The sequence below is a fragment of the Bos grunniens genome, chromosome 9 (assembly GCF_055505025.1).
Source record: "Bos grunniens cultivar Pamir isolate PY7600 chromosome 9, Bosgru_T2T1.0, whole genome shotgun sequence".
In the NCBI taxonomy this organism is placed as follows: Eukaryota; Metazoa; Chordata; class Mammalia; order Artiodactyla; family Bovidae; genus Bos; species Bos grunniens.
The window spans coordinates 51251631-51269703 of NC_141173.1; the positions used below are offsets into that span (position 1 = coordinate 51251631).

An 18073-nucleotide genomic window follows, 5' to 3' on the forward strand; every position below is an offset into this window, starting at 1 on the left:
GAAAAGATATAGGCTGAGATGTGGGAAGGTACCAGACATGAAGCTTTGTATCTTCTTCCTGTGGGATCAGGATGCATCACCTTCCCAGTGCAGTGATGTGTCAGTACACCCAGGGTATTGTTAACCAGGGAAGCTCACTGGAGCTTTGGTGTCTGGAGTTTTTAGTAGGGTTTCATTGTATAGGCGTGGTTGATTGAATCACTGGCCACAGGATTTAACTGAGCCTCCAGTATCCCAACCCTCTAATCACACGTTTGCTCTTTCTGGTATGGCTGGCCCCCATCCCGAGTCATCTCATTAGTGTACACCCTCTAGAGTCCCACATGAATAAAAAAGATACTTTGCTAACATAAACTATCAAGAGTGATGTGAGGGGCCCACCATAAGTAGAATAGATTCTCCAGTCACTCTGGTAATCCAAGGATTTAGAGAGGTCTTCTCAGGAACTTGGAACAAAGAGCAGCCAAATTCTTTATTATGGAAGTGATGTATATGTTGTATTTTCTTATCTAACATACAAGTAATATGTAATACATGTTAATATATATTAAGAATACATAGAGAAGCAGTTTATTCAATCAAAAATGTTAAGTGCCTACCACTTAATACTTTATTTGATATGAAGTGGTAAAACAAAAGCAGGTTTAACTTGTCCTCATGGAGTTTAGAGCATAGGGAGAGAGACAAACGTAACACACATGTAACTTCTGATAAGTGCTACAAAGGAAAGGAACAGATTGCCATGATAGGTGGTCTCATGGTCATAGTGATCAAGAAAGGCTTACGTGGCTGGAGTGTGGTTTGCTGGCAGAGAGCAGAATGTGATGAAGTTAAGATACGGTTATCAGGTTATGAAGAATACCATAGGGAATTCCATGGTAAAGAATTTTTATTTTATTGGAAAAGTCATGGAAACTGTTGAAGTGCTTTAAGTAAAAATGTAGTAGTCATTCCATCTTTTTTAAAAATAAAGATTACTCTGCCAAATGGAGAATGGACTGTTGTGCGTGAAGAGTGGAGGTGGGGAGATCCTTAAGGAGGTTATTGGGATAGAGCAGGTAAGAGATGAGGAGGGGTTCTGGTGGAGAGTGGTGGACTAGGTGTAATGAGTGAGGGAGAGTAGGAGGCATCAAGTACGGATCTCAGGATTTTGGTTAACAAGGCAAATGGGGATAAATGGCCGTGATAATTTTGAAATGCCTTTGGAGCAGGAATTGAACTGCTTAGTAGGTGGCATCAGAAACTGAAAAATTATGTAAAAGTATAGTTTTCAGCTGTGTTTTCTGTAGCCCAGTAGAGAATGATTTTTATTAGCTATTGCTCTGAGACAGTAATGGTGAAAACACTAGAGGAGGAGCTAGAGGAGGTAAACTCAGGTTCTTGGACAGCAGAAGAAACGATTAATTTTATCACTCACTCATTGGAAAATATGGTGGTTGTAGATATTTAATACTTAGAGAGCAGATGTTGGTCTTGATGGCTGTCTCCTGAAGGCTGCACATTACTTTCATTGGCCAAAAGAAGAAATGTAGGGACAGGATGGCATGGGTGCCAAAAATACAGTTGTAGAAATTATTCCCTCTGGATTTTTTACATTAGAGTTTCCTTGAGGTTAAGAATAAAGACAGTCTGATTCCATTGAATTTTACAGATTTCTTGTGTATTTATTATCACAAAGGATATTGTAAGGTAGGGAGTGTAGAATGGGACAAAAATCGTGGGGGGATTTGACATTCAATTCTGACTCTTTTCAATCACTAGCTCTGTGACCTGGAACAGATTATTGTTTATCTGAGTCTCAGGTTCTTTTATTTCTTTTCTTTTTTTTAAAAAATATTAAATTTATTTATTTATTTGGCTGTGCCAGGTCTTAGTTGCTACATGTGGGGTCTTTAGTTGCAGCATATGAAGTCTAGTTCCCTGACCAAGGATCAAACCCAGGCCCCCTGCATTGAGAGTGTGGAGTCTTAACCACTGGGCCACCAGGGAAGTCTTGTCTGAGCCTCATTTTCCTCAGCACTTTATCCATCTTTCCCATGAGAATAGAGGTTGACAAGACCTTTCTTAAGGTTTAAGGTGTGAAATAAAAAATATAATGATGTAATTCGAATAGAATTTATATTTTGAGTGATATTCACATAGAGTCCTTCAGAAATTCAAAGAGGAATACAGTGTTCAATTGAGCTCAGTAGGAATCACGCATGAGTGGATGAGCTGGCTTCCAAGTTGGTCCTTAAAGGATAAACTTTGGACAGGTAGAAGACATCATTTCAGGTGGTGAGAAGGAAGTGCTAATGTAAGCTTTAACTGTTTATGAAACCAGGGTAGCACTTGGAATGGGGGAACAGGTTCTTGAAAGAGTTTGAGAGTGTGTAGAACCTTTAAAGTCAGGGAGAGACATAGTTCTGAATTCAGGGTTTCCAGAAGGTCTAGGTCAAAATGTTATTATCTCTGTGTTCCAAGTTTCAGTAGCTCTTGGGCAAATTTGATTCAAAATAAGATCCCATGGTATTCTAGAAGTAAGTTTTTTGGGATAGTAATATTATTATAAAATGCTTTACAGATCAAATATGGAAGTTGCTATTGAGGTTTGTAAGAATGCTGGATATGATTATATAGTTATTTTAAATGATAATCATGAAGATTGTGGAAATATAAAAACGTCTGTATATGGGAACTCAAAAAGACTATTAAACCGTATTCACTGTGTTCAAGTGAAAGGATAAGAGTGACTTAAAAGGAGCCTTTTTATATGTTAAGTAAAAATAACTACTGAGAGGAAAGCCTGTACCTGTACGTTAAACATGTTTTTAAGTTACATGATGCCTGGTCTCATTTCACATCTGATGCATCTAGTTTAGCCTCTCTGCTCAGTGAATCTCAACTTTTGTTCCCAGTAGCTCTTTAGACTCTATCAATATTTCTCATATTAGATATTAAAACTAAAAAAGTTAGAATGTTTTTTAATTTTACTGGAAAATAGTAGTAATTCCATGACATGTTAACACAAATATCATATTTTTAGGACAGAGAACTGTTTCCAGAACAACACAAACCTAATCAGTGGCGTTGTTTTACATTTTTACAACTCTCTTGAATGTCTGGCTTAATAGAAACAGCTGGATTCTCATAGCTACTTATGCATCCAGTCTGTTCTGATATCACATGGCATGTAGCTGCTGGAAAACTGCTTCGTATAATTGAGAATGAATGAAAGTTAAAAAACCAAATAACATCTTGGGCTTGTTACGAAAATACTGTTAAGCTTAAGGACGCTCAAGAGATGGAGGTCATCTTCAGATCCACTTTGAGAACTGCTGAACTAGCACATTTCTATCCTTGTAGTTTCTGTCTTCCATCTTTCTTGCCTGAAGGCTCGGCTTATATCCTACTTCAGTGACACTTTCCCAGTCCTTTGTTTTATCTCTCTGTGTAACCTACATTATAATCTTAACACTCGGTTTTGTGGTGTTCAGCTTTTGTGTGTATCTGTGTCTGATTTAAACAACTGTACGTGTCTTGAGGAATGTACCCTGGCTTATGTTCTTTCTGATTCTCATAGAACTAGGCAGTAAATACTGTTGAACTGAATTCTTGCATTTTCACCAAAACACCCCTGAATATTATCAAATTATTTGTTCATTCAGTCTTCTAATATAGCTGAGTTTCTACCTTGCGCCAGAAACTGCTAGATGTTGGAGATACAGTGGTGCATGAGACAGATCTGTTTCTCAGTTCCTGCCATTATTGATCATTTAGTCAGTGAGGGATATTGACAAGTCATAATTATAATTGCTGCTTAAATAGTGCTGTGATGGAGCAAGTACAGTGGACTATGAGAACAGTTTGGAGTGGTATCTAACCTAGAGGATCCAGGAAATTTTTATTTAGAGTAAGAGATTTCTAAGTTGGGAGCTGAAGGACAGCTAAATATTAGCTAAGCAGGGAGCTGAAGGACAGCTAAATATTAGCTAAGCAGAAAGGGAAGGGGAGATAGCTTATTGATGAAGGATCTGTTTAGGGATTGTATAGCTGCAAGATTGAGTTTTGTGATGATGGCCATGGTGAGAGGTGAGAATCTGGAGGTAAGTGGAAGTACCAATTGAAGGGCCTTGTAAGTTTAGAGTTTATCTTGCAGGCAGTATTGAGCCACTTATAGGTTCTAAGCAGAGAAGTGGATGATCAGTTACGTAGTTTAGAAAGACCACTTACTGTGCAATGGAGTTAGATAGGAATGCCCTTGTATGTATACCTGCCCACTCATATGGCAGTGTCATTTTATTGTATGACTCAATCCAGACTTCTGAGGACAGTGGTTAGCCAGGAGGTAGAGGAATGTGGAGAACAAACAGGTGAAGTCATTGTTATTTGATTCCAAGGTAGAGGAATAGTGGGATAGCAAGTTTTTCCTTTTTATTCTTTAAAGATTAATCTTTTCAGCTGTAGAAATGGGCAAATTACATTAATACTACATGACTGGTTTAGGTAATTGCATTAAGCAGTTGAGGGAACCCTAGTGCTGGTTCCCAGAAGAATGCTTACAGCTGTGTAGATCTCACATCTGATGCTAGAATTTGCTTTAAAAAAAAAAAAAAAAAACTCTCCACAATCTCCACCTCAAACACATATCAGAAAACTAAAAACAACAAATAAAATCTCCTTATAATGAAAAGGTCATATATAACACAAGATTGGAAAAAGAGCAAGAAAACTTTCTTGTGAGACCCATCCAGAAAACCAGAAATATGTGGGCCAGTTTTCTCAGAGGGCTTATTGCTCATTTTGGTAGTCTTGTAAATGTCACAGAAGTATTCTACAAACACAGGAATTCCCGTCGAAATTGTGTCATTGCATATATGTGAACTAGGCAGATGATAGAGAATCCCACATTCTTTTCTAAACCAGTAAATTTGAGTAATACTGATGGGATGCCATTTTCAAAGAACTTAAAGAGAGCATGAAATATTATATTCTGTTCAATTCATCAAGCTTATGCTCCTGATGTAAAAAGACATGTTGGTTCTTTGGTTTTATTAAGTTTGTTGTACCTGTTTTTGAAATAAGAAAGTATATACATTTGGAATCTGAAATAATATATCTGAGTATAAATAATATTGTACCCTTTTACAATAACAATATATAATGTAATACTTTTTAAAATAAATAATACAGTTCTGCTATAAAGTGACAGTCGTATGCCTAAAATTTGCGTTTTCCAAAAATAAGTACTAAAAAGAGTTATTCCCATATATGAACGGGGTTAGGGACAAAAAAAATGTTGAACATTTAAAAAAACAACTTATTACCTGTAGGGATTTAAATTTGGAGTTCCTCTTCCGAATTACAGAACACAGAAAACCACTTGAATGAATTTACTCAGTTCTCCCCAAAATGGTGCTAACTTGTACCCTTCTGGGTATAGAGGAAGATGTTAAATTGCATACAGTGGGTACGTAGAGTATTAGGGCTTAATATTTTTTGATGAACCCTTTGAGAAGGGCTGCTATAAACTTTAATAAAGGTATAAATTCATACACCAAAGACAACCAGCAATTGATTATATACAACTTTTGCTTGAAAGCAGTAGTCTTTTCTATCACCACTAGCATTTCATCAGTGTCTCAAGTTGTTACACTTAGAAACCTTATCATCCATTGTTAGACAGATAGCAGATCATAATGGATGTGTGGATTCTGAACCCAGATTGCCCAGGTTTGAATCTACTCTGTACAATTAGCTGTGTGCCTTCGTTTGATCATGATCTTTACAATGAGGAAAGTTAACAGAGGAGATGATGCTTTCAGATTCTTTCTTTAAATAAGCAAACTGCAAAATAAGTTTGCTTTCCTCATGCCTATGGGACACTCAGGATGCACTAGTGTTCCACCTCTGGTTTAACCAAGACAGTTCACAAATATTTATGCCTTTGCGAAAAGAGCGACGTTTGATATTATTTGGCAACAAATCCACTGTTGGTTGTTTTCAGTTTTCTCCTGCTAAGTCACTTCAGTCGTGTCCGACTCTGTGTGACCCCATAGACGGCAGCCCACCAGGCTCCCCCGTCCCTGGAATTCTCCATGCAAGAACACTGGAGTGGGTTGCTGTTTCCTTCTCCAATGCATGAAAGTGAAAAGTGAAAGTGAAGTCGCTCAGTCATGTCCTACTCTTAGCGACCCCATGAACTGCAGCCTGCCAGGCTCCCCAGTCCATGGGATTTTCCAGGCAAGAGTACTGGAGTGGGTTGCCATTGCCTTCTCCCATGATGAACAAAACTGCATCTTTGGTCCTGTGATGAGCAAAACTGCATCTCTGTATTTGCTTCTCTGTTTCTGTAGGTTAAATTTTTTGGAATTTCTGGCCAATTTATAAGCACATCTTGAATTTTGATTACTGTTGTTAAGCTGCCCTCTAGAAAGACTATGCAAAGGATATAGTTGGCAAGAATACTCTTTTTTCTGTGTCTAACTTTCTTTATAGTTTTTAGCGATTTTTTTGGTTTTGTTTTTGGGGGTTTGGAGGGAGCAGTAATGAAATTTTTAGTCATTGTTACTAAGTCCACCAGTCTTTTCTGTAACGGTTTTTTAGCCTTTGAGATCATGCTTTGAAAGTCTTTTTATTCTAAGGTTATAAACATATTCACTCACAATTTTCTGGTACATTAAGGATTTTTTAAAGTTTATAATTTAATATCTGCTGCTGCTACGTCGCTTCAGTCGTGTCCGACTCTGTGTGACCCCAGAGACGGCAGCCCACCAGGCTCCCCTGTCCCTGGGATTCTCCAGGCAAGAACACTGGAGTGGGTTGCCATTTCCTTCTCCAATGCATGAGAGTGAAAAGTGAAAGTGAAGTCGCTCAGTCGTGTCCGACTCTTCTCGACCCCATGGACTGCAGCCTACCAGGCTCCTCCGACCATGGGGTTTTCCAGGCAAGAGTACTGGAGTGGGGTGCAGTTGCCTTCTTCTGATTTAATATCTAGAGTTGGTTTAAACGGTAGGTAATCTTTGTGTTGGACTCATTTTTATTGTAGCAAAATTTGAGGTGCTTAAGATTACTTTTTAGATAATCTTAGCCAAATTTTGAAAACATTTTCTTTTCTCTTTATTTTGGCTCTGCTGGTGCTTCAGCCAGAAAGTGAAGACTTTGTCTGGTTTATTTTTTTGTTGTTGCAGCAGCTTTGTCCTTTTAATTATACCATCCTTCAAAACATCTTGAAGTTCAGCCCTTAGTTGCATTCATTCTGTGTTCATAAAGGAAGAGTTCTTAAAGTGAATATGATCTAAAATTGCTGCCAGATTGAGAAAGCTTTGTTGTCTCTAAAAGCAAAATGATCAGTAATTATTCTACGTTGGAAGTAACAAATTGCATTTTATTAAAATGCATACCTGTCTGTAGGTCAGATAACTGTGAGACTGATTCAAACACCCTTGTTTTCAACTAGAAACTTAAACTCGCAGCTGACAGTTTCAGTAAGCAAATGTACATGAATACTTAGTTTCTAAAAGTTTTACTATGATGTAATCATGAATTTCAGGCTAAATTTCTCTATGCTATTCACTGTGTGTCAATTCCTTATACTCCAGTCATAAATCATAGGCAATTATAAATAATTATAGATAGTGGTACATACAGTATCTGGTACACAGTGGACATTTAATAAAGCAATTTTATTTGAACTGTTACCTTTTACATTTATAGTTTACATATATTTATATAAACTATTTCGTATATAACTGTTTCATTGTAACCATGCTGCTTAGTAAAATGAAAAACGTGCACTTTAAATAAGATACATATAAATAGTTCTTAGAAAATGTCAGTCCATTTTCTAGTCCTATTATTGGATCTATTTAATATTCAAGCCTAATAACATAATTAATTTTGAACGTGTTCTCACAGAGTTACATGTATAAGTCAACAAAACAGACTCTTGCCACTTATGTGAAGTAGCTATTTAACCATGAAATAAACTATTTTTATTGCCATTGCCCCGTGGATATGTTCTTCCTGGCAGTGCTGTCCATATTTGGTGGCTCTGCATGGAGAGCCAGGTGGTGCTGAAAAGCATCGCACAGTGAAGCGTGGATATATCTAGGTTTGACATTTGTCATCCCTTACTGCTGAAGGGAAGGGTAAAATCTGGTTTTCCATATGCTTATGCTTTTTTTTGCCTGCAGTTTTGACCAGATGGTCTTATGAACATTGTTTACTTTAAGATGCTATCCCAGATGTTTTGAAAACTGATGGGTAAATGTGATATACAGATACATAAATCATTTGCACTTTATGGTTTAACAAATACTATTTGGCCTTATAAGATTAAAATATAAGTTACTTCTGGAAGTATTTTCCCAAGTGAATAATAAATATAATTTATAGATATATAGTATATATTTATATGGAGTTAATAGTTTATTTCCCCCAGCCACTCTGTTTTCATAATAAGCTAAAACATGGCAACATTTATTAAGAACATTAACTAAAGGGAATACTTGTGAGAAGTCATATTTGTTAGGGGTTGAGAACAGTCAAATCTGTACGAATCTTGCCTGCTATTTTTTTGTAATTCTTCTCATTGTGCATAAATCACTGAAGAGAAATTACCTGGCAAAATGACAATGGATTTATAATAAAAAGATTATCATTTTTATTCTGGGCAAATCACTTAACCAGTTGGAGAATGAGTTTTGTAAAATCACAGCAACAACCTTGCCCCAAAAGACGGGACACTGCTTGGATTTAATTATTCTTTTGTCCTAAATCTCTTAAAAATCACTGTGAAGCCATCCAGTGGCAATAGCTACAATGAGAGCCTGAAATCTGCCAATTCTGGACTTCAGTTGGAATATCAGATGTAATTAAGAGGTGGACTGCTCCCGTTTGCAAGCCAGGATCAGCATGGGGCTTCTTCTTGTTTGTGCAGTGCTTCTTCAGCACTGGCTGGCTTTTTTCATTTGCTTTTGCATTTCCTTGCAAGTTTGAATACTGTCTGGCCTTTTCCCGCTTTTCCTTTTCTCTACGCCTGGCCTCTGTACCTCAGTGACCCTCTCCATTGATTGTACCGAGCTTTGTCTCCAGGCTCTAGTATGGGGTATAATTCTTATCATTTATTTTTAATATCTGGAGGACAGGAGGAGAGGTCTATTTTTCTAGTTCTTTTCTGTGTTAATTCAGAATTCTAGGGTTGGGATTTAAAAACAACTCCTCGTTATCTGGATAACAAATATCCAGTAACAACCAATAGTGTTTAACGTAGGAATAAAGGGGGGAAAACAGGTAATAGAGTTAATGATAAAATGTTGTGTCACAGGGTAAAAGTTGAGTTGAAGGAAAAATCTTTTCTTTGTAATAGATTTGGTTAGTGAAAGAAACATCTGAGAATCCACAAATCTATTTTTCTCCCTAAGATGTTTCCACATGAGGAAAAAAAGCAGGATCACAAAAACCATGAAGTCAATGTAAAAGGCAAAACTCACATTAGCAATTTAGGAAATCCAGTTAGAAATGAGATAAACTTGAGGGGAAAATCCCCAGAAAATACAGGAAATGATTAAAGAGAAGAAAGTGAGAGCAGACAAACAATGGACATGACAAATAGCTCATGAAGATGTGGATGTTGGCATGAATAGCAATTTCGGGGGGCTCTCTGGGCTGTTTTTCACACACTTACAAAGTGCTTAGCATGCCCGATACTTTGCAAAGCAAGTTTAGCTCATTTAATCCTTATAAAAACTATATAAGAAAATATGTTAATCATCCCACTTGATTGATAGTGGAACCCTATGGCTAGAAGCCTTTCCTTTGGCAAAAGTCACAGGTCGTTCCTTTGACCAACAAGGTGTGCATGATATCAGTCTGCCAGTACCTGAGACTGAGGTTTCTCTTGATGGTGTTTGTTTTCCACTCCTGTCCATGAGAAAAGGGCCACCTCAGCGCCTTTGTATCTCCCATAATGCTTTTGTACAGAAGGCTGGGGAGGAGATGTCTTAATTTATTTCCTCTTAAGAAGTCATTGGAAGCATATAAAGCTAAAATTTGACAGTATTTGCTGTTTAATGTTGTTGGTTTTAATTTATATTGAGCTTTTAAAATATGTATGTTCTCTTCAACATCATACCCCTGTGGAGGATAGAGCAGTCATAAGAGACATTCTCTTATCTCCATGAATCTGGTTGGAGAAGCAGACAGCCACTTAAAAGTTAATTAGCAATGCAGGACAGCATGTCAGTATTGCATGCGTGCATGCTAAGTCACTTCAGCTGTATCCAACTCTTTGAAACTCCCAATGGACCACAGCTTGCCAGGCTCCTCTGTCCATGGGATTCTCCAGGCAAGATACTGGAAGGGGTTGGTTGCCATTTCCCTCTCCATTGTCAGTATTAAGTAAATAAAAATATAATTGTAAATACTGTAAAATCTGAGAGTTGAAAGGAATATAAAAGAACATCCCTTTAAAATCAGAAGATTTGAGAACTTCGCAGTTTCATGTCAAACTTCAAATTATAATGATTTAGAAATCTGTTAAATAGATAATAATCAATAATACCAGTTCATAAATGTTAGAAATTTTTCTTCATTTTCATAGTTATTAAACATGATGAATTGATATAATTTGCAAATCAGTGTTAATTATGCAAGTCAGTAAGCCCAAAACATGCACTTTACCATACTCTTAAGTATTAGATATTTTACTTTTTATATTATGCTGTGGGATTCCCCACCCCCTAGCCCCAGGTTCTGCATCCTTGGATTCAGCCAACCACAGATCAGAAATATTCCCCCCCAAATTCCAGATACTTCCTAAAAGCAAAACCTGAATTTGCTGTTCACTGGCAACTATTTATTTACATAGCATTTTTATTGTATTAGGTATTATAAGTGATCTAGAGATGATTTAAAGTATATGGGTGGATGTGTGTATGTTACATGCAAATACTGTGCCATTTTATATAAGAGACTTGAGCATCCATGGATTTTATTTTGACAGTTTCTAATTTATAGAAAGCAAGAACTATACCATCCCCAAATTACTACTGTATGGTGTTTTTAAAATTCCATCACATTTCTTCTGTTTATTAATTGGCATTCTTTTGTCAGGAAACGTTTTTTCTTTTATCCTCATTTAAAAAGTCTATTATCAATTCAGACCCATTCTCATTTTGTTCATTGAGTAATACTCTTATCAGTACTCTTCTTTATTTTGATATACAAATTGTTCCAAATTGGACCACTGGAAACCTGTTCAAAATGATGCCTGTGTATTTTGACATACTCATCTTTTTTTCTTCTTTGGAGCACTTATTTTCTGGAATAACAAAAATGGTAGAGGCTCATTTTGCCTCTTTTGCTGCCCCAGGTTTAGAATCAGCCTTTTCTTCAAAGAGTCTTCATTTGTTTTAATGGACAATGGTATTTAGAAACCAAGATCTTTTCTACTTGCTTGTTTAAAATTCATTTTAAACTACTTTATTTTTAAATTCACCTGGAATTCTACAGGGAGGTTTGAAGAATGGATGTGTATGTATTAGGATGAATTAAAATGAATTACTTTGGCTGTAAGATACAAAACAAGAACTACTTATTTCCATTTGTATTCTTGCCCCTCAGAAACAGATTCAGAGGAAAAATCTTGTTTAATTTTAAATAATATATTTAAATTGTATCAAATGATATGTATTTAAAATCTCATATCCATTGTGTTTTCTCTAACTTAGGTGCATTTTCTAGAATCATAAAACTTTGTGAAGAAAAATGTGAAACAGGTGAAAAAAATAAGGGAAGAAAAGGTGGCAGTGTAACATCTGTAAAGGGAATTACAAATTTAGGAAATACTTGCTTCTTTAATGCGGTCATGCAGGTAAGAGCCATGAGAAAGCTTTGTAAAATGTAAAAGTTTGTTTTAATTAATTTGTGTTTTTTGGCACACCTTGGACGTCAAATAGCAAGCACACCTTGGACTGCTAAATGTTCATCTAGAAGTTTATCTGTTTTCTTTTTGATTGTTTTTGGCTGTTTTTAGCCATTGGGCTTCCCTTGTGGCTCAGCTGGTAAAGAATCCGCCTGCCATGTGTGAGACCTGGGTTCGATCCCTGGGTTGCGAAGATCCCCTGGTGAAGGGAAAGGCTACTCACTCCAGTATTCTCCCTGGAGAATTCCATGGACTGTATAGGCCATGGGGTTGCAAAAAGTCAGATATGACTGAGCGACTTTCATTTTCACTTTAGCCATTGTCATATAGTACATATGCCTTCTTTTTCCACATTGATTCTGAAAGACCTCTGTAGTTTACCATGGCTCTGTCAGTAATAGTGATATTTATTAAATGTAAAATGTATTTAGTTAAATTTTCTTAAAACCTAAAGACATTTTTGCTATATCAGATGATATTTGAAACTTGGAGAGAGTATTTATTCTGTGAAATTGGAGGCATATTATAACTGAATCAGAAGATAATACTTTTATTTTCTTTCAGAACTTGGCACAGTCTTACATTCTTACTGAATTGATGAATGAAATCAAAGAACATGGTACAAAACTCAAGATTGTTCCTTCCTCTGACTCTCAACTGGTAAGAATTATAATTATCTGGATAATAGCTCTTTTTAGATAAGCTGGTGATGTTGCCAAAATCTATTTTTCTTACTTCTCAGAGCTATCCATTGAGATGGTAGTCAGAGAATTTGAAAAAATAATTCAAAAGCATTTTGTGAAAATAAATAATAAGACTTAAAACTTCTAAGATCAGAGCTTTAAGATATGTTATGCTTCAAACATCTCATAAGTCAAACAACAGAAAAAATACTGAGGCAGCTTTTGAGTAGACATACTAGAAAAGACTATAGCGTTTTGATTTTTATTGAATGAAACATCTAGGATTCTTGTTCTATATTATAAAATCTGTATTATAAAATTGATAGTTAATGGTAACATTTACTTAAATACAGCATTTTTATCCTTTAAAGGTAGATTTAATTTTAATAGTGATCATCTGAAGGTTTTCTGGAGCCTAGTTTGATATTGGGTTTTTAAACTAGTGAGAAAGGGGAAAAGGCAGCCTCTGACATTTGGAAGCTATCCTGATACCCACTGTTAGGCCATGTTGTTCACGTAACCTCACAGAATACCAGCCTCAAGCAAGGTTACTCCAAGACTGTTAAATGAGACAAAACAAGTCCGCTTAATACTTTTGTCTAAACCAAGATTACTCTTCCAGTGAGAAAATCCCAGTCACCTTCTCTTGGCCAAAAGGAGTCACTGTGACTTTTTTTTTCACTTGTTACAGCTTTAGCTTCATTCTAGTTTCCTTTTATTGAGATATTTCATTGTAGAAATACCCCCACTTTATTACAGCATCCAACTGAGAACAGACCTTTTCTAAAATTATTTTCCTTAATTTCTTCCCTAAACCACCCACCTGAAACCCAAATCCTCCATTGGTTCTTTTGAATACCTCTGATTGAGACACTCCATGGTTCCCTGTTGTGTGTGTTCCCCCTCAAACCAACAAGTAATGAACCCATCTTGTTCTGCTCCAAGTGTGTTCCTGGTGGTCTTGGAGGGTATTACACTAATAATTAAGAGTCCAGTTAGAAATTGATTTGGAGAAGGTGATGGCACCCCACTCCAGTACTCTTGCCGGGAAAATCCCATGGACAGAGGAGCCTGGTAGGCTGCAGTCCATGGGGTCGCGAAGAGTCGGACACGACTGAGGTACTTCCTTTTCACTTTTCACTTTCATGCATTGGAGAAGGAAATGGCAACCCACTCCAGTGTTCTTGCCTGGAGAATCCCAGGAATAGGGGAGCCTGGTGGGCTGCCGTCTATGGGGTCACACAGAGTCGGACACAACTGAAGTGACTTAGCAGCAGCAGCAGAAATTGATTTGTCTATGTGTGTTTTAGAGGAACAAAGAGTGAAGGTATAGCTCATAATCTGGCTGTTGAAATTCTTAAAAAAGAGGAATTCTAAAACTTCTTAGCCCAATGTAGTAACCTTAGGTTTTTCTTCAAAGGAAGCAATTTTGAAAGACACTATGGTTGTATTTTTTGTTAAAAAGTCAGTCTGTAAACTCACTGCCCTTTCATTCTCTTGTGATTTTTATGGTGAAGCCCAGTTGCCACCTTGGGAGCTAGTGAAGACTGCTTTACAAAATAATGATAGGGTTTGAAAAGATTTCTGACTAACTGTGATCTGATGTTAGATTTAAGTATTTCACACTTGAAGCTGTGAAATTAGTATATGGTAATCAGATATTATAGCTGATCACTGTAGGTTTGTCATTCTAAGAGGGAAATTTTCAATCTTAGGTCTTAGTTTTTTAGGACATAATAGTTGACCTGAGTTGTGGGACTATCAGTATAGATCACTGCTCTTTCACCACCTGTTTTCTTTGGGCCTTTGTAATCTGTATGCCTTTTCTTTCTTTTCCGTACCTTATTGTGGCTCAAACCACCAGTAATATGTTGAACAGAAGTGATAAATGTCTTAGTCCCCGAATTAGAGAGAAAACACTCAGTACTTCATTATTAATATGAGTAGGTATAAAATAAGTACAAGGTAATGTATTTTGTGACATAATTCCCATTCCTTATTTTATTAGTAAAATATTTGGAAAAAAGAATATGGGGTTTTGCTAATAAATGTTTATGATTATTTGTGAATATGTACAAATAACAAGTCAATGAATAATTTTAGGAGAGTACATGAAGGGACAGTTAAAAGCAATGAAATATTGGTTTTTCACTCTTGAGCTAATAGTTATATAAAATAAAGGGCAGAAGATATGAGAATACCTATATTTTTCAAGGTAAGGCATTTAATTTCATTTTTTATATAGTTTTCTTGTATATGAGGGAATAAAGCTTTTTAATACACTTGAGATGGTTTAGTCATCATTTAAACAATATAACTCTCTCTTAGATTTTTTAATGACATTTTATTTTAAAATTGTTTATTTCTGACAAAGAATTGATCCTGTTTTTAAAGGACCCGTTAGTGGTGGAACTTTCAAGCCCTGGACCATTGACCTCAGCCTTGTTCCTGTTTCTTCACAGCATGAAGGAGACTGAAAGAGGACCACTTTCTCCCAAAGTTCTTTTTAATCAGCTTTGTCAGAAGTGGGTACATCTACTGTCTTAATATGAATGATCATGAGTTACGAAGCACTAATATGCTTATCTGGGCTTCCCTGGTGGCTCTGACAGTTAAGAGTCTGCCTATGATGCAGGAGACCTGGTTCGATTCCTGGGTAGGGAAGATCTCCTAGAGCTTAATATGAGTAGTTTGACACTTACTGTGACTTTGCTGTTATGTCTTGGACTACCAAGAGAAAGGGACTTTCCAGGTGTCAGTAGTGGTAAAGAACCCACCTGCCAATGCAGAAGACATAAGAGACACAGGTTTGATCCCCAGGTTGGGAAGATCCCCTGGAGAAGGGAATGGCAACCCACACCAGTATTCTTGCCTGGAGAATCCCATGGACAAGAAGAGCCTGGTGGGCTATAGTCCATAGGGTCAGCGAAGAGTTGGACACGACTGAAAGCTACTTAGCACACATGCAGAGAAGGAACTAATGTTTGTTTAGTTGCAGCTGTGTCCTGTATGTAAATTGTGTCTCATAATGCTCTGAAGACGTGATTGTTTTCCCCCATTTTATGTATAAGAAAACTGAGACTGCCAGAAGTTGAGTAGCTTCCTGTGTTTCATGAGAACAAGGCAGGGTTTAAATAGATGTCTGTCCTGACTCAGAAGCCCATTATGTAATACCATAAAGTAAGAAAATTATAGAATTGTAAAATCTAAAAGTGCCGTTATAGATCATCTAGCTTAGTTTTCTTATTTTTTAAGATGAGTTTTGAGGCATGCAGAGTTTAAGTAAATTTCCCAAGATATTGCCAATATGGTTAAAAACAAAACCCTTATGTGCCTAGAAATAAACACGTTCATAAAGGACCTGGCTTAACTTTAAAGCATTCATTTATTCTTTCATAGAAATTTGAAAAAAAAAAAAATGTGTGTGTGTGTGTATATATATATATATATTCCTAGTTTTGTGATATTCTGTGGTGTATCATGTACCTTAAGGGTGTCCCCAAATTCTCAAAAGTTCAGTGTACTGTACTGTGAAGCTTGACACATTTACGGTACTTGATGTGTAGTCATTGCTTAATAAATGTTAGCTATATTGTTTTCAGTGTCCTGAAGATCTCATCCTCATGTGAACAGTAACCATATTTTGTGCTTCTATTTATAGAAAAAAGAGTAAATTGAACCTTGGAATATATGAATATTGAATATATGTTATTTCGAGGTGATTTTAAATAATAGTAATATATTATTGATATAATTACTTTATTTCTTTATTTTTCTTTCCTGTTTTGTTTTTAAATCATAGGGCCCCTGCATTTAAAAGTTTTCAACAACAGGACAGTCAGGAACTTCTTCATTATTTGCTGGATGCAGTGAGGACAGAAGAAACAAAGGTCAGATTTCTCAATGTTTATCACATATACTCTTTAAGAAGAAGGTACAAAATTGAAGGAATTTTACCAAAATTTTAACGTACAGTTGAAAGTAATTTGACTTTTCTTTAAACTATTCTGTTTATCCTCCTCCTCTTTTTTGCCCTGCCTACCACAAGATTATTTTTTTTATCACTTTACAGCTCTGTTATCCTTTATTAGTTTATATACTTTGACTATAAATAACAAATTAATTAAAACTAGCTTAAATAAAGAAAAAGGAATCTAATATTCCAGATAAATGGGGATACAGGACAGGAAGTTTTTCAGAAATCCAGAAAGTATTCTCCTTTTCCTCCTGGTCTCTCTGGCTCTGTAGATTTTCTTTATGCATGTCTCTGCAGACCGAGTAGCTTCTTTGCTTCCCTGTCTGAATGGTAGCTCCTAACTGCCATGGCTTGCATGTTGCAGTTCCACGGCTTGCATGTTGCAGTTCCACATGTATAAAGATGAACTGGCTGCTTGTGAATCCTAATTTTAAATTCCCAAAAGAGAGAAACCTCATTGTCCCATGTTGGATTACAATTCACTCAGGGATTAGAGGACTGGGGTCCCAGCCTCCTGAGTCAGGGTCTATTGAGTAAAGAAGATCTAGATAGATTTCCCAAACAGTATTTACTATAACCCTGTCCCTTAATTTAGTGGCTGTTCGTTGACTCTAATATTAAATTAGTTATTTACACCTTTTTTGGTGGGGTCCTATGCAAACAGGATACAGTTTTTCGGAAAAAATGCCAGACATTAAAGATGTCCAGTATAAAGCACATATCCCCCACTTACTCCTTTCTCACTTGGAGCAGACCCTGCTAATCATTTCATCGCCGTTCCACTGAGTCAGGATTCAGTCTCAGAATCGTTCTTGACGTAGCACTCTGGACAGCCCCTGCCAATCCTAATTGTCGTAACAGGTGAAAACCCTGTTTCCTGTTCAAGGTGAATATATTTCTTAATCTATATGTTAATATGCAGTAGAACAACCAGGTGCAAGTGAAGTGCTGATGTGCTTGTGGTAGGTGTTTCTTTTGTTACTATGAAGGGTGGTATCTTTTCTTTTTTAATTCGGTTTTTTTGAATTGTACATGGCATTGTAGTGTTTCTTTATTCTGTATGGCCAGTTTTCAGTGAAGAGACAGTAATGGTTCTAATAATTTCTCGTAAATTATCTTAAAGAATGAGTCAGTTACCAAACAGTGTTTATTACAGTTCTATCCTTAATTGGCTGTTTATAGGGTATCATATTAAATGAGTTGAATTTCCACTTCATTTTAATGGGGCTTCCCTGGTGGTTCAGATGGTAAAGCATCTGTCTGCGATGCTGGAGACCTGGGGTTCGATCCCTGGGTCGGGAAAATCCCCTGGAGAAGGCAATGGCAACCCGCTCCAGTACTCTTGCCTGGAAAATCCCATGAACAGAGGAGCCTGGTAGGCTACAGTCCAGGGGTCGCAAAGAGTCAGACACGACTGAGCGACTTTACTTTTTACTCACCTACTGTTTAAAATCAGGTCTGTTGTCTCTGAACAGATTGTGATCTCCTCAAGGAATGGTATTCTATGTG

At 36.7% G+C, this 18073-nt stretch overlaps 1 protein-coding gene across 10 annotated transcripts in view; it reads left to right on the forward strand.

Moving 5' to 3' along the window:
* Nucleotides 1-18073, forward strand: part of USP45 (ubiquitin specific peptidase 45) — a 58929-nt gene that overhangs the window by 12399 nt on the left and 28457 nt on the right. For 9 of the 10 annotated variants that reach the window (XR_015133063.1, XR_015133065.1, XR_015133064.1 and 6 more), the window contains exons 6-9: nt 11712-11854; nt 12470-12565; nt 14983-15113; nt 16391-16478. Coding sequence is in view for 4 of the 10 variants with exons in the window: in XM_086317585.1 (XP_086173711.1) it covers nt 11712-11854; nt 12470-12565; nt 14983-15113; nt 16391-16478 (458 nt within the window). In the remaining 6 variants the exon portion in view is untranslated. Of the gene's footprint in view, nt 1-11711; nt 11855-12469; nt 12566-14982; nt 15114-16390; nt 16479-17343; nt 17451-18073 lie in introns of those variants that run through there. The other variant, XM_086317590.1, reaches the window with a different exon arrangement.